Source organism: Metarhizium robertsii, assembly GCF_000187425.2.
Source record: "Metarhizium robertsii ARSEF 23 chromosome Unknown MAA_Scf_20, whole genome shotgun sequence".
Classification (NCBI taxonomy): Eukaryota; Fungi; Ascomycota; class Sordariomycetes; order Hypocreales; family Clavicipitaceae; genus Metarhizium; species Metarhizium robertsii.
The window spans coordinates 21,677-36,010 of NW_011942161.1; the positions used below are offsets into that span (position 1 = coordinate 21,677).

A 14,334-nucleotide genomic window follows, 5' to 3' on the forward strand; every position below is an offset into this window, starting at 1 on the left:
TGAGGATTTTGCAATCTTCAACGGCTTGGGCTCGCAGTATTGGTCATGACTGACAAATTTAAGATCACTTCTCAATTTGTCCTGACGCTTGCTTTAATATATATATATATATATACTGTATCCGGCTTAAGTGCTGAACGATATTTATCACGTTATGCCGATTCTCTAACTACTGCAATTAGTTATAGTAACTAAGTGATACACTGTAAATATGTATAAATGCGGTGATGACCTGATCGATTTGAAACTCTCTAGGGTTGGCTCTCATAGCCTCCTCCTTTCCCTCCGCCCCTTCGCGAGTTTGTCTTCAAATATTTTCACCTCTGCGTCGAAAAAGACTGTGTCGGTGCATCGACATGGTTCGCTGTGGTATGTATTTTCGGCCATGAATTTGTGACGTTATCAGACTCATTGTTACAGTACATTAGCTGAGCTTAGTGGGAATAACTGACGTTATGACAACCAGCAAGCTCTGCGACGTCAGTCAACAGAGACATTATCCCAACAGAATTAGCATTTGGGGAAAATGTGGGACGGCATGTTCAAAAGAAGCCACTTATCACTCACCAGAGGCGCGATGCCTCACGTAACAAGATCTTTAATCCAGTCTGCACTGTGATTTGTTCTGTCGGCCACGATACATGCTGCCCGCCTTATTCAGCGAATACGTTGGATTTTCGTCGCAGACATTCGGCATAGCGACTCAGCAGGATCCAATCCCCATATTTTACGAACAAGCACGCATTTCCAGTGGGGAGCTGGGAAGAGACCATCAGACTCATCGGAATAGGGTTTAGAATTGACGAAAATAGCTGTCATTTCCGCTATTTTGTGAGGATCTAACTTCTCATGTTGCGATCAGGCGTATGTACGATGGGGATAGTTCGTTAGCGTCGCCAACGCGGGTCAAGAACACACACGGACAGATTCACCGTGCTTGCAGTATTGAAGTGCCTGCATATTTACATACCAAAAGCGACTTAGATGTTTTGGTTTCCACAATGTGCGTGACGAGGATACGTGCATGCAGAACAATGTTAACAACTCCCTGCGTGGACAATCAACCGCAATCCACTGCAATCCACTGTGCTTCCACCACGAAAATGAACCAGACTCTCCACCAACTCCCGCAAGGACCGCGAGCCGGCAAGTGTAATCTCATCCGCAAGGCTTAGATCCAGAATGCGAGTGATGGTAAGAAACCTTATAGCGTCGACATATATATAATGTGCAGACTTATCTCGGCTCCTTTCAATGCCGTGTTTGTGAACTCGTTCTGTCTATAGTCTTTCTGCCGCGAGCGCACACCCAAGATGGACTTGTCTAAGCCGATTCTAAACGAAGAGATTTGGTCGCTCTCCAGGGAACAATACCCCTCAACCACGCCAGAAGCTTTTCGGTTGCATTATGACCGAGCACGTTCAATGTGTCGGAACATTGGTACGCCTAATCCCAAGTTCGGTGGCTCAATTGCGATTTGTATGTTGACGAGTTTTCCGTCTGCACAGGACTGACAATAGATGACATCCATGATCTCTCTCCAAAATTCTGGGCCTTCCATTTCGATTGTACGTAACGAAACAAGTATTGTACACCCCGAAAAGATGCTAACGAGGTAGTGATCGCTACCCGTGACATGACTGCTTTCATCATTGCTACTATTCATCTAAACCTCTGCATCGGGACTCTGAGCTCATTCTTCACAACTCGTCCGGATTTATCGAATTTGCTGGACGACCTGCTGAGTTTTAGGACATGTGGTGAATTCATGCTGACAGAGGTTGGACACGGCCTGGATGCCCGCAATCTAGAGACCGCTGCGACGTTGTTGCCAAATGGCTGCTTCGACTTGCACAGCCCAAACGAGTCGGCTTGGAAGGCGATGCCGCCGTCGACTCCCCTGTGTGGCATGCCACGCGTGGCCATAGTGTTTGCTCGACTTATCGTGGGCCATGACGACCATGGCGTGAAGCCTTTTGTTGTGGAGCTTAATGACTCACAGCAAATGCGCAGGGGCATTACATCAAGGATCCTCCCCGTACGACCAGGCACAAAACCACTGGACCATGGCATAACGAGCTTCGACCACGTCCTTCTGCCACCAACAGCCCTCTTAGGGTCCGAAGCCAAACCAGATGACGCCCGACGCGACTTTCTGCAACAGATCTGGAGGGTCTCCATCGGCACACTGTCGCTTTCGATTATGGGTGTGTCGGCCCTCAGGATCGGAAGTCGCGTTGCTCTCACCTACAGTCGGCGCCGACTCATCACAACGGGCGACGGGGCAGCAAAGGTGCCCATTCTACGCTTTAGTACTCAGAGGTGGCCCATTGTTCGAGGATTTGTAAAGTCCACCGTACTTAGAGCATTTGCCGAATGGACCATCGACCGGTTCTGTAGTAAAACACTGAGTGGCAGTGTTCGGCAAGCATTAGCCGTGGTTTTCAAGACGTCAGTTGGGCGGGAGACAAAGCTTCTCACCGAACTTTCTGAGCGCTGCGGGTGGCAGGGCCTGTTTGCCTATAACCAAATTAGCGAGCTCGCACTGACCTTCCAGGGCAACTCTATTGCTGAGGGCGACACTCTGGTGTTATGTATACGTAAGTGAACCTGCTCTTGGCCCTGGCCACACGTGCCACTGACAAAGAGCGCCGCGTTCAGGTCTGGGATCCGAGCTGCTGGGAGACAAGTACTCGCTGCCGGAACCGCAAGATCCACTCGCTCCTCTGGCCAAACACGAGCTCGGGTTGATTGCAGAAGCCAGGCAGGAAATGATTGATCTCGGTGGATATGGGGAACGTCGCAGCGCAGCATTCAACAACAACATTGTGCCGCGGTGCAGAAAACTCATAGAAGCAATAGGCGAAAGAATGGCATATGAAGCTGCGAGAGCCCGCGGGGTGCAACGGGAACTGCTCCACCTGTACGCGCTTCTCTGTATGGAGGAAGATCTGAGTTGGTACACCGGAAGCGGCGTCATTACGAGGAAGCAGTTCTTCAAGTCTCTGGTGGAGGCGTACAAGGCGGTCCTCCCGCTCTTGCTACAATTTGCTGACAATACTGCAGAAGCAGCCTACATAACTGCACCGATAATGTCCGACGAGTCATGGCGCATTTTTCTACAGACACTCCAGTCCTTCGGACACAGTGATCCTTCTGCGTCCCTGGAAACATCAAGCAAGCTCTAGATCGTCCTGTAATACAAAACTTCGGATACTGCGTGCTTGTTGACTTTCCTCTTTGAAGAGGATCTTTCGAGTGCTGTTCCGGAATAACTGATTGTGCCGTATGATCCTATTCACTACGGCTGGCTTAGTTAGGTGCGTAGATGCTTCCAAGCAGGCCTCCAATGGTTGGTTAGTTAGTTCTTTGTAACTAGCAAATTGAAATTCCCCCAAACGTCGAGTTGGCGGACCGGAATTATGCACATGGCAACTCAAGGATTGAAATGAAAACATTGCATGCATTAACTAGACAGTACTTAAGACCGATCCTGGAATAAAGAGCCAAGGAATACGACGACGAAAAAGTGGTACACCACGGTACGCCAGACAACAACAAGCCACTTGCGAACACAAAACGCAAATTCTTTGGCGCAAGTCAAAAAAACGAGTCGTTGCCTCTCCGCTCAATATTCTCCATTCTCCACTTAACTAATACACCAATGCTTGGTTTTGCCTCCATTTAACTCGGCAGGCCCGTGAAGGGTTCCTGCGAGCCGAGCCTCCTGGGCGGTTTAAAGTCGCTTTTGTCCGGGTGGCTCCTTTTGTCTTCTTAGTAACTTTGTCATGGTGCTGGGGTGAAGGGTTCCGGTTGTGACGACGAGCAACAGGAGTATCCGCTGGTTCCTGGACGTGTTTCTGGCTCATGGATTTTTCCATTTTCTTTAATTTTTCATCCATAGCTAGGAAAATTTCATCGGAATGGTTTTTAAATTGGAGTGCTTGTTGTTCCGCCACTTCTTTGGAAGCGGCGAGGAAGCCACCCAATATGGGGCGCAGCATAGGCACCAGAACTGCTCTCAAAGCTGTCCTGAGTTCTTCCTGAATGCGCTGCTGCGCCTTTGGGGGGACATTGTGTGGGCCGGATGAATGACTGTGTGTACTCATAGCAAAAGAATCTATTTCAGCACATACACAGCAAAAAGATAGAGGTAACGGCCGTCCGGTCTTTAAATGAATTCCAATCATACTTCGCGTGCCAAATTCCCAAGCATAGCTTTACTTGCACTTATCTAAAGCTCAGAAAAGACTAAACCAAAATTTACGGCATGACACTGACGGCATTAGCAGGAGGATGCAATCTTATTCTAAATTTGGGACCCTAAACCGCCTCCGCCCAGAAACATTTGTCTCTAGTGATGCCCGCCATTTGGTGAGAGCCCTTAAAGGCGCACTGCTCTTGGTGAGCGGCTTGGATAGCATGACCAGATACAGGCATTGTAATTGAATTGAATTTGGTATACAGGCATTGTAATTACTACGAGGGCGCGTCGTTGAAGGGTTGGCCACACCTCTACGCATCGTCCACGGCCACATGATCTTCATGACATGTGAGTCAGTGAAGCAAGCTACAGGGCTCCCAATAATCCAGACTGTTGAGACTATTAGTCCTCACTATGTACACCGTCTCCCCGGGCAGCGCTGTTATTAATCTATATCAACAGTGAACACCAAGAGAAATTATTTGTCTAACATCTCCCAGTGGTAGTAAATGGAATTGATTCACGCTTGTGGGCGTAGTTTGGACTAATGGTGTAAACTTTAACAGTCTAGCGAGTATATTGACAACTGATTAGATGACTCTAACGAATCTCGAAAGGACAAGCAGGCGAGAGTGCAAGCCGAGCCACCATCGGGCTCAGCACGTCACATCCTTGTCAACGCCGCCGTGGACAATGCTGTCAATAGCCAGCTGGCAATATGGGTACCAAATCTACGCGATACCTTCTGGGAGGTTCCATCTGTTTTACAACAATTGTAACGGGTCATGCCGCTCGAACGGCGGCTGTGCGGCCTATCACCAACTCTCCCAGCAGGTTGATTCAACTAACTAGTCCCTATGCTCTTTACCATCAAGATAGAGAAGAAAGAGGGAGTCTGCCCACGCTGTGGTATTCTGTAGACGGCTTGTATCTTGTTGACTTGGTGCGAGTCATATGCCAAGACATAAAGAGTTACTGCCAGCGACTCACTGCCTAGTGGGACATTCCGTACCACTAGGTATTTATGTATATTGTTATAGACACAAATCTATGTACAGTACCACAAAAGTGTATGAGAAAATACCTGATGCGATTTATATTAACGTAAGATGCATTCTGACCGTTTGCGATGGGCGTGTTTAGTTGGCCTTGTGAAAGGCCTCTAGAGAGTTGACTCAACTAGCTAGTCTCTAAGCTGTTTACTATGAAGATGAAGAAGAAAAGGAAGTATATAATGCCGCAACATGATAATAGCGCCTTATGTATTCCCAGTACGCCTCCAGAGAAGCTTCTAGAATCAACCTGCTGGGGGAGTTGGTGATAGACGGCTTGACCCGTCCTCATAGAATGACTATACATGACACTACGAATGGTGCTACGCATTGTAGTGGATGTCACATTAATCTAAACGAGGGCAAACCGCCCCGTAAACAAAGGTGTATTGCATGATTTACGATGGCAATCACGCCTACCGGTCATCGCCGCAACTTTTGCTTCCCAGGATCACCCATACACCCCGTATAAATCTGTGCTTAGTTGTAATCGTTCTTCATCGGACACCGTAGAGAATTCGTATGATTTCTGACTGAAACTGAGTTTGCGTAGGCGCGAGCCATGGTCTAGTAAAACCCGAAGCGGGCCGTTCTTTACGAACGGGGCGGCCAGGTGTTTTGCATCCAGGATAGACCGCTTCAGCGGAACGCAGTGGCCACGGAGGTGGAGGTACTCAAGACTGGAATTCTCGAGTGTAACATCTTTCTGCTCTCGCAATTAGTCTTCTGGCGGCCATGACCTCTAAGAGATTTCGGCGCAGTGCTTACCACGAACTTGGTTCTCTGGTACCGCTGGCACTTTGGATTCCGCAGATCCAATGCGAATCCTACCGACCTCAACAAAGGGAATTCTTTGATAAAATCCTGAAAGTCTTTGATTGTGTATTTTAGAGAGGACCGGGGATCAGAGAGATTCTGCCTGAAGTCCAGCACCAGGGTTGAGAGCCCCGGTGCGAGCGCTTGGATAGCCTTAGTGCTGGGAAACCTAGTAGCCCCGCCAATCCTAAGAGACAGCTCTTGAAGCCGTGTCTTGGATGCCACAGCCGATAAGAAACATTCTAGAGATGTTAGAGCAATGTCTCCGGCTAATCTCAATACCTTTAATGATTGTGGAACTCCATACGAAACGAGTCGGGCCAAAAAGCCGTCTAGACCGCGGCACAGCTTCAGGTCTAGTGTTTGGAGTGAGTAAACAACGTCAATGTTCATTGTTGTTAAGTCGGCACCCTGGAGGTGTAGGTGTCGTACACGCTGCAGAGATAAGTTTGAAAGAAACCATTGTAGGGATCGTTGGTCCATCCGCTTTGATACGTGCAAGCGAATGGATTTGAGGGAGCGACAGTACAGCAGATGCCACCTGACCCAGAGCAAATCTGACATGTTGAGGATCCGGGTGCATTCGAGGATCGACATCTCGGGGAAGAAAATGTGCGTCGGTAGCAGGCCAGCCTTCCACGTGAAAGATGTGATACGGTCTGGATGGGTCAAAATGCTGGAGAGGAGGATACCCAATAATTTGGAATGGCCTGAAGTCCAGTATGTCGACGAGGCGTTTACTACCTCGACTTGCCGTATAAAGTAGCGGAGCCGAGGGTTCGCACTGAGAGTTCGCAGCAGCAAGGTGCTGCTAGCGTCCGGGTCACCGGAATGCAGCTGCAATGACAGCTTCCTGTAAAGAATTGGCGTTACAATTTGGCATTGCGTTCTGCTGCATCTTGCCAAAACCGCTAGATCTGATGAACTCAGGTTGGACAGCACTTTCAAATACAATTCAGACGGAAGGGTCATACTGCCTTGTATTGTCGCCTTGTCAATTTGTGGCACAAAATATATTTCGACTCGGCGTATTTCGTATTTGAATATATAAAGCAGCGTGGGCTCCAGAGTGCTGAACCTATTGAGAAACATGATGCCTACGAGTCTCTTGTGAACAGAATGACCTGGGTATGGCCATGTGTCATATCCGTACGAGACTTTGAAACAGTGGTCCATGCGCTTCATTTACCTCATGAGCCCTTGCTACCAAGTCTGCGACATCAACTCCAGGGGTTACGTAACTTGGTATATATGTAAATACATATATTGTATGCTGACTGGCGAAACATGGTTTTGCTACGCTCGCTCTGGTAAGTATGCTGTCGTGGACAAGCAAGATTCAGTACAGCGTAAGTGGACCGAACGGGGTCCTTGAAATGGGACAAATGATATAGGTCATTCTCAGAATGACCACCGCGCTACTTGCACAAAAATATTGTGTCTTTATGCATTTGGTTAGTTATTTATGATCATATCTGACAGTGATATAAGGGGGCGGGAAGCTTCTACCTACGCTTACCCAGCGGCAAGAAGACACAGCCCTAATCATAGTTAGTCTTGGGTGGTATGATATATGCTCATGTACAGGCCGTCTCACAAGCCATAGCCATTCAATAAAATCCACTCATATCCATGACTACATATCCAAACCCTCGTCTATGCTCATGTTTGCCAAACAGCCCATCTGATGCCGAGGTTGAGGCTGTGTTAAGAGCGATGGTTCGAGGGCGTCGGCAAGAGACGGTGATTGAACTAGTGACTCAACCACAGTGTGCCCTTCACATATTGACAAGTTACAACTTAACGGTAGCCACCATACCCTTTGTTGGAACTGAGTGGGCTTTTCTGGGGCCTGAATTTCTCCGTGCGCCTCGTCCGAGATGGTTATAGCGTGAGATGTGACCACCGTAAATAAGTAACATCACGGTATAGCGCCGTCGGACGTTTAGCCGTAGTGTTTGTTTCGGCTTCGTTTTGTTGTAAATACCCGCGCACGAGATGAGCGATTAAATTTTACGTCATCTCGATGTCTAGTGTGGCAATGCAAGCTTGCACAGTCTTGCTCACTCACGACGAAGGATAGAACTGGCTTTGTATTCATACTTGGCTAGTTAGTTAGTCATATTTACATACTTATTTAACTACTTGCAATTATTCATGCAATTTGTAGGCAAAGCAAATTGCCCGTCTTTTGATTCAATCCATGCTAGTTTGCACCCACCACGTCACAGAAAATCTGGCAAATGGCCGTGATGAAGTGGTTTGGTCGACAGCGTGTTTCGCCTGTCACCACGGTGATGCCCTCACCGTCGGAAGCTAGGTATCCTCCCCCATCTTATATGGCTCCCACCAGGGGTAAAATGGCGGCTCGAAACGAAGGTACGGCGGCGGCCAAGCATCTGAACACCGGGTTTCTGAATGACTGCGGTGTGTCGATAGCCCCATTACCAGTGCCTGAGAGAGAAGTTGAAACTGTATCTCTCGACTCCAGTCCCCCGTCTACTCCAAGGAGAGATAGCGCAACGCTAGTCGACTTTGACGAAATTTCTACAAAAATCGCCAGCAAGGAAAACACGCCGAGATCGCGTGTTACCAAGGAGGGATCCGTGGAATTCCAGCCAAGACCGTCAACACCAACGGGAGAACCCCTTCCACGACCACCACTTGCTTTGTTGCCGCACAATCGGACCTGGCACTCTGTAGTCGCTGCATGGAAAATCATGGACTTCTCTCAACGCCACGGACTAGATTTGGCATATGCAATTCATATTTGTGAAGATGCTGGACACGTTCTTCCGCTATCCAAGTTTCAAACCCGCCATGATGCTACCTCGCCGAACGTACGCTTCAGGTGGCAGTTCCTGGCGGCGTATGGCCTCCATAATATGTCTTCACCATTACAGCTCCCTTTTCATGTGGATATTCTGCAAAATGGGCATGGCGAATATCCGGACAACGCCGGTCCGGGCGAGTTGGCGAACGGCCAGATTTGCACATACTACAGGAGTTCAGCTCGGCCCTGTCATGGAAGTCGTCCATCTTTCAATCCTGATCAACACAACCGAGACGTGAACCGGGGCATAATCTTTGCGGCATATCGCAGGGCAGGAAATGGCACTAAGATTTGTGAAAAGACTATGGAGGCATTTATCGAGGATCTGATTGATCTCTATTTATCGAATGGCTTGCAATCTCTGCTCCTCGATGCGCGATGGGAAGGCGCTGAACGTCTCGGAACAACTGTGGATTTAGGGGCAGCAGCAATTCGTGGGGCTGCTTGATGCAAACGACAAAGCTGTGGTTGTGCTTCCCCTCTCACCCGTGTAGGTCATTAGTATGTTGTTGGTGAAACAAAAAACGATGGCCCCTCTTCTTATTCTCTGCGTTGCAAGGCCTCTCGAATTCGAGCTGATCGACGCAGTCCCGATATCTGGCCTCGGTTGTGCCGTCTTTTCTTTCCCGGCGGCCATTGCTTTATTGGAGACTTAGTAACTAGGCCGGGCTGGTGGTGGGAATGTGAATGTCGCTGCCATAGATGAAGCAATGCGTACAGCAGAAGTTGTCCAGCGATCATGACAATAGCCAATAAAATATCCCCGTTCATAATCGTACTTACCATAACTACGTATTGTTCCTCGAATGCCCGCGACCATGGGAGTTTTATAGATCTTGGACAAGTTATTCTTGTTTCTCGCCTATCCTAGAACCTAGGGCATCCTGTTAGTGGCGTGCACAGTGCATTATTCCTAGGGCATCCTGTTAGTGGCGTACACAGTGCATTATTTTAAACACACATCCATATCCAGGTCTTCAGTGTGGTTAAAAGGGGTTCTTGCTTGTTAAGAAACGGCCAATTTCCCATGGGTTGCGTAACAAGATGAAGCACATGTCCTAAATCAAGGGCAAAATTCTTATAATGGATTTTTCCATCATGCCCATCATAGCTATATTACGGCGGGATCAGTGTTCTACTGCTGGGGCATGCAGTGGGAAGACACACTGTGGTTAGACATCTTCAATCAGGAAGCTTCTTGCATCGTGCGGCAAACCTACCGGCTACGCACCTTGATACGCTCTCTTCGGGATCCCTACAGCCAGACACCTAGTCTGGCTTTGTTTTTTGAATCCCCGGAGTGGAAGTATTTTCCAGAGGACGAAGAGTCTGGAGTTCATTTGCGTCTCGACCCTGACACTGCCAAAGGGCGACACCCACTGCTGATCGCCAACACAAAATCCTTACTTTCACACTCCCCACCCCGTTGTGCGTCTACCCGAGGAACTCTCAGTGCATCTGTCATACAGGAAAAAGTCTTCCCGAGAGCGGAATCACTAAGCGTCTTGCCCAGGATACTCCTTCCCTTTGCAGATGTTCTCTACTTCATGTGCATGAACCAGTCAGACATGCGTGTCATTGAAGCGCAAATAACTCAATGGATGCTCGCCTGGAGGGAAGCTGGCACAGGGACCCCATTGCCCGGCATCGTAGTTTTATTGTCTGAATTTTACCCTCTGCAGCCCGTAACGGTCCAGAGGCAGTTGGCGAAGAGGCTTCCAACAGGCAAAATATGCGTTGTGAGAATAGAGCAGTCCACATGGTCAACCGATGGATTCGGGCCTATCCGCGAAAGGCTGGGACAAACAGCCGTTCGCACTCGTCGCTGGAAGATCAATCACAACATGCTCTTCTCTGGCCGTCATATGATGGGGTTATTCGAAGAATCGTTCAGCACTGCTTCCGCAAAACGTCCCTTCCGTTATGTTGAGGCCTCTCGAGCGCTCCACCCTGTCGCTCCAGATCTGATTAAGCATCTGAACAACTATGTAGAGACACTGTCGGAAAGCTACGACCAGTCGTTCGCGGCGGAATCAATTGCTGCTAGTTTTCTGCTCGATCATTTGACCCCAGGGATGCATGGTTCGTCAGCCGTGCCTGTCTTGCATGTCAATTTCAGGACTTGCCGCAACTCAACTCACAGGCTAACTATTGATACTTCATTCACTAGAATTCAATATACACGATGTCTTCACCGTCTTATACCGGGGCGCATGTCGGCAGCTCTCTGAGAACATTAAATTCCCCAGCCCCGATCTTATCTTACACCATATGAACCTCCTACACACGAAGTTTCGGCGTGCTGGAGGCGAGATCACCGATATACTCCAAGACAGCATGAAACGTCATAGAAAAAACTGGTCGAGGGTAGAGGGCAGTACTGACACATGCTTTGTTTGTCTAAGGAGACGGCCGGAATATCAGCTTCCATGCAGCCACACGCTGTGTGTCAGCTGCGTCAAGGACTTCGGCAACCAGTGCCGCCAGAACCCCGATCGCTTCATTGTGCGTAGCTGCTTTCTATGCGACAACGCGTGTAATCTCGTAGTTTTGGACCGGCCCCCTACAACGGGCGTCGGGCTGCTCTGCCTCGACGGCGGAGGGGTTCGTGGAATTGTACAAACGGAAATACTTCGCCTTTTAGAAGAACGCATTGGTTTGCCTATCCGAATACAAGAACACTTTCAACTAGCCGCAGGCGTTAGTGCTGGTATGTAGCAGAGGAAGCTCCCTTACGAGGGCAGGGAAGGGACATGAGACTAACGTGGAGCAGGTGGTCTGAATCTTATCGCGTTATACCTTCAGGGGTGGCATCCGTCGGTGTGTACTGGGAAGTATGAGGAGATGGCAAACGTGATATTTCGCAAAGGCCCGCTGCAGCACATACCTGTTCTGTCGACAGTTTTGGCACTGTGGAACAGATCACTGTATTCTGCACAATCACTGGAAACGGCCATTGAACAGACCTACGGCGATAGACGGAGGATGTTAGATCCTTCGTACGCGTCTTCTATTGGCGCCCGCATTCTGCTTCCCGTCGCAAGAAGTCCTGAGCCGTCCATCTTTGTATTCACCAACTACAACGGAGTTGGGGACGACGTAAAAGAACGAGGCCCGTGCACAAATATGCCGGGAGGGCAATTGACCGCCAGCGGTCACCGAGCGGTTCAAGGCTCAGGCTATGAGCTGTATGGAAATGGTAACCATATTGCGGTATCAGACGTGTAAGTCATGCGCACAGATCCACCCACTGCGACGAGTGTTAATAGCCATGAGTAGTGCCCGAAGCTGCACGGCAGCCCCGACGTACGTAGTAGCCCACTAACTAGTTAACAGGCCAGCGCAGCTTTACTAATTATGTGCTAGATTTTTTCCGCCCAAGTTTATACTGGGCATTGGTTGGCTGCAAGATGCGGGCATGATTGAGAACAATCCAATCACTCTACTCCTTTCCCAATACTACCGGCTGTACTCTAAAAATGGCACTTATCAATTTCTGCTGAATATTGGCTCAGGGTCAAAGTCAAACGATGTGCGCCCCCGCCATGGAAGCAGTGGTGGCGTAATAGCTGCGGTAGTTGAAGCATACAAGACGAGCGCGTTAAACAGGGTTATGTCCGCGTACGAGTGGCTACTCAGTGGGTTGTCATACTGGGGAAGATACACAGCATCCATGGATAACACTTCCGAGCTGCGGGAATTGTCATACTGGGGAAGATACACAACATCCATAGATAACACTTCCGAGCTGCGGGACAGGTGCATTCGACTGGATACCTCTTTGGAGGGCATGGAGGCTAGGCTTGACGATGTGGAGGCTATTCCAGAGCTCAAACAGAGAGTACAGATGGAGGCTAGGCTTGACGATGTGAAGGCTATTCCAAAGCTCAAACAGAGAGTACACAATGATGCTTCGTTGTCGACAGACATAGAGAGCATGGCGGATCGTATCATCGCATCCATGTTCTACTTCGAGCTTGAGGACGTGCCAGTGCAGGATGGTGCCACATTCAAAGGACCCAGTCGTATTTTATGTCTACGCAAGAGCGGCGATCCCACCCTGTCCTTACTTATTGAGAAGCTAATGGCATGGAACGCGAGGTTTGTTGTGAACGACAAGGTCATGGCGGGTAACTTTCTGTCCCCCGCTTTTTGGGACGAAACGGGGAATTTTTTCATGCCGGTAGAGTTCCAAACAGAGGGGCAGAAATTGTCTGCATCGCTCAGATGGCCAGACGGCAGAAACTACCCGTTGAGCGGTAGCCCATATCGACTCTGCACGCTGGTTGAAAAGCAAGGGCTTGATGCACCTTTTGGCCTGCCGGATCACAGAAGATGGCATCGAAAACCACGCCACATTGGCAATGCTCCTCTAAGTGTTGAGTGTGAAGATCGAAAGCCCGGCTTGAAACGCAAGTCGACGACGAAAGCTTCAAGAGAGGATGGCTGCAAGAGACGCAGGCTATGGTGGTCGGCAAGTCAGTACTACCCACCAAAATGAGAGCCGTGATCTTAACTGGTGGGTGGTTCCATTCAGACTGCGTTTGGAGGAGGGGGAGGTAGACGGGGGACATGCATTGTACGCCATTTCCAATCAGAATGTATGACTTGAAAGGAATACTCCCGTGAGCCGCACTAGCTATGAATTTCTCCTGTGCAGGGCATAAAAAGCGTAGATTGTGGATGTGATGTTTAGTTAGTGGTTGTTCACAATTTGGATGCCAATGCGGCGCGGGCATTTGTCGCCCGTCTGTTTTTGGATGCCAATGCGGCGCGGGCCTTTGTCGCCCGTTCGTAAATTCGGTCAAAGATGAACGGGACCTGCACATGGACCAAGGCCGGAGTTTGCAAAAGACTAGAACTGCTCGTAGGCGCGCACAAAGAACTCATTGCGACCGAATTAACATAACGAGAGTATGTACATAACTAGTTACAATAACTAGCTAAACTGCATTATTTATTGATTGATGATTGATTCTTGTATCGCCTAACTGGCGCCTTGGTGTAGGCATGAGGCGTGCTATTCTAGCTTCATCGAAATATACTACCCTGATCCCCCCGTAAGCTAGGAAAAGAAACTAACAAACTCTAGAGCCCTTCAAGCCCATAGTGCAATGCTTTAAGCTCCGTGGCATCCTGTGGCAATATAATCTCCCCTAGGTAGCAGATGTTCGCCTGGCGGCAGTTTGTTGTCGGTATCGATACCCGTCAGCGGGATCACGATGATGTCGACACGCCCGGCCCTTGGGAGTGTCGCGTCCACATCTTTTCACCTGGTCTTTGTACGGGGACCAGCGGGAGCCCTTTTTTCAGTGGTAGCGTGCTACCAAATAAAGCAAAGGAGATAAATCTCCCTGGCGGCGACCTCGTCGAGCCTGCCACACCCGATAAGGTTAACTGGCAAGGCACCGCAGCTCAAGAGGAATAGA

The 14,334-nt window shown here is 49.1% G+C and overlaps 4 protein-coding genes across 4 annotated transcripts; 3 read left to right on the forward strand and 1 right to left on the reverse strand.

The window, feature by feature from the left end:
- Window positions 1-1,313: 1,313 nt before the first annotated feature.
- MAA_10171 (Acyl-CoA dehydrogenase/oxidase) lies at window positions 1,314-3,188 on the forward strand (the record flags this gene model as incomplete). Its single annotated transcript, XM_007828169.2, has 4 exons — window positions 1,314-1,479; window positions 1,521-1,568; window positions 1,620-2,600; window positions 2,650-3,188. The coding sequence occupies 4 exons, from the start codon at window positions 1,314-1,316 to the stop codon at window positions 3,186-3,188; spliced, it is 1,734 nt and encodes a 577-aa protein (XP_007826360.2).
- Window positions 3,189-5,707: 2,519 nt separating this feature from the next.
- MAA_11765 (uncharacterized protein) lies at window positions 5,708-7,044 on the reverse strand (the record flags this gene model as incomplete). Its single annotated transcript, XM_011412803.1, has 2 exons — window positions 5,708-5,962; window positions 6,025-7,044. 2 exons carry the CDS (start codon window positions 7,042-7,044, stop codon window positions 5,708-5,710), a joined length of 1,275 nt encoding a protein of 424 aa, XP_011411105.1.
- Window positions 7,045-8,324: 1,280 nt separating this feature from the next.
- Window positions 8,325-9,353, forward strand: MAA_10172 (uncharacterized protein; the record flags this gene model as incomplete). Its single annotated transcript, XM_007828170.2, has 1 exon — window positions 8,325-9,353. The coding sequence occupies one exon, from the start codon at window positions 8,325-8,327 to the stop codon at window positions 9,351-9,353; it is 1,029 nt and encodes a 342-aa protein (XP_007826361.2).
- A 700-nt stretch (window positions 9,354-10,053) lies between these two features.
- On the forward strand, window positions 10,054-13,406 carry MAA_10173 (patatin-like phospholipase; the record flags this gene model as incomplete). The annotated part of the gene is made up of 4 exons (XM_007828171.2): window positions 10,054-10,987; window positions 11,076-11,615; window positions 11,679-12,129; window positions 12,272-13,406. 4 exons carry the CDS (start codon window positions 10,054-10,056, stop codon window positions 13,404-13,406), a joined length of 3,060 nt encoding a protein of 1,019 aa, XP_007826362.2.
- Window positions 13,407-14,334: the final 928 nt, after the last annotated feature.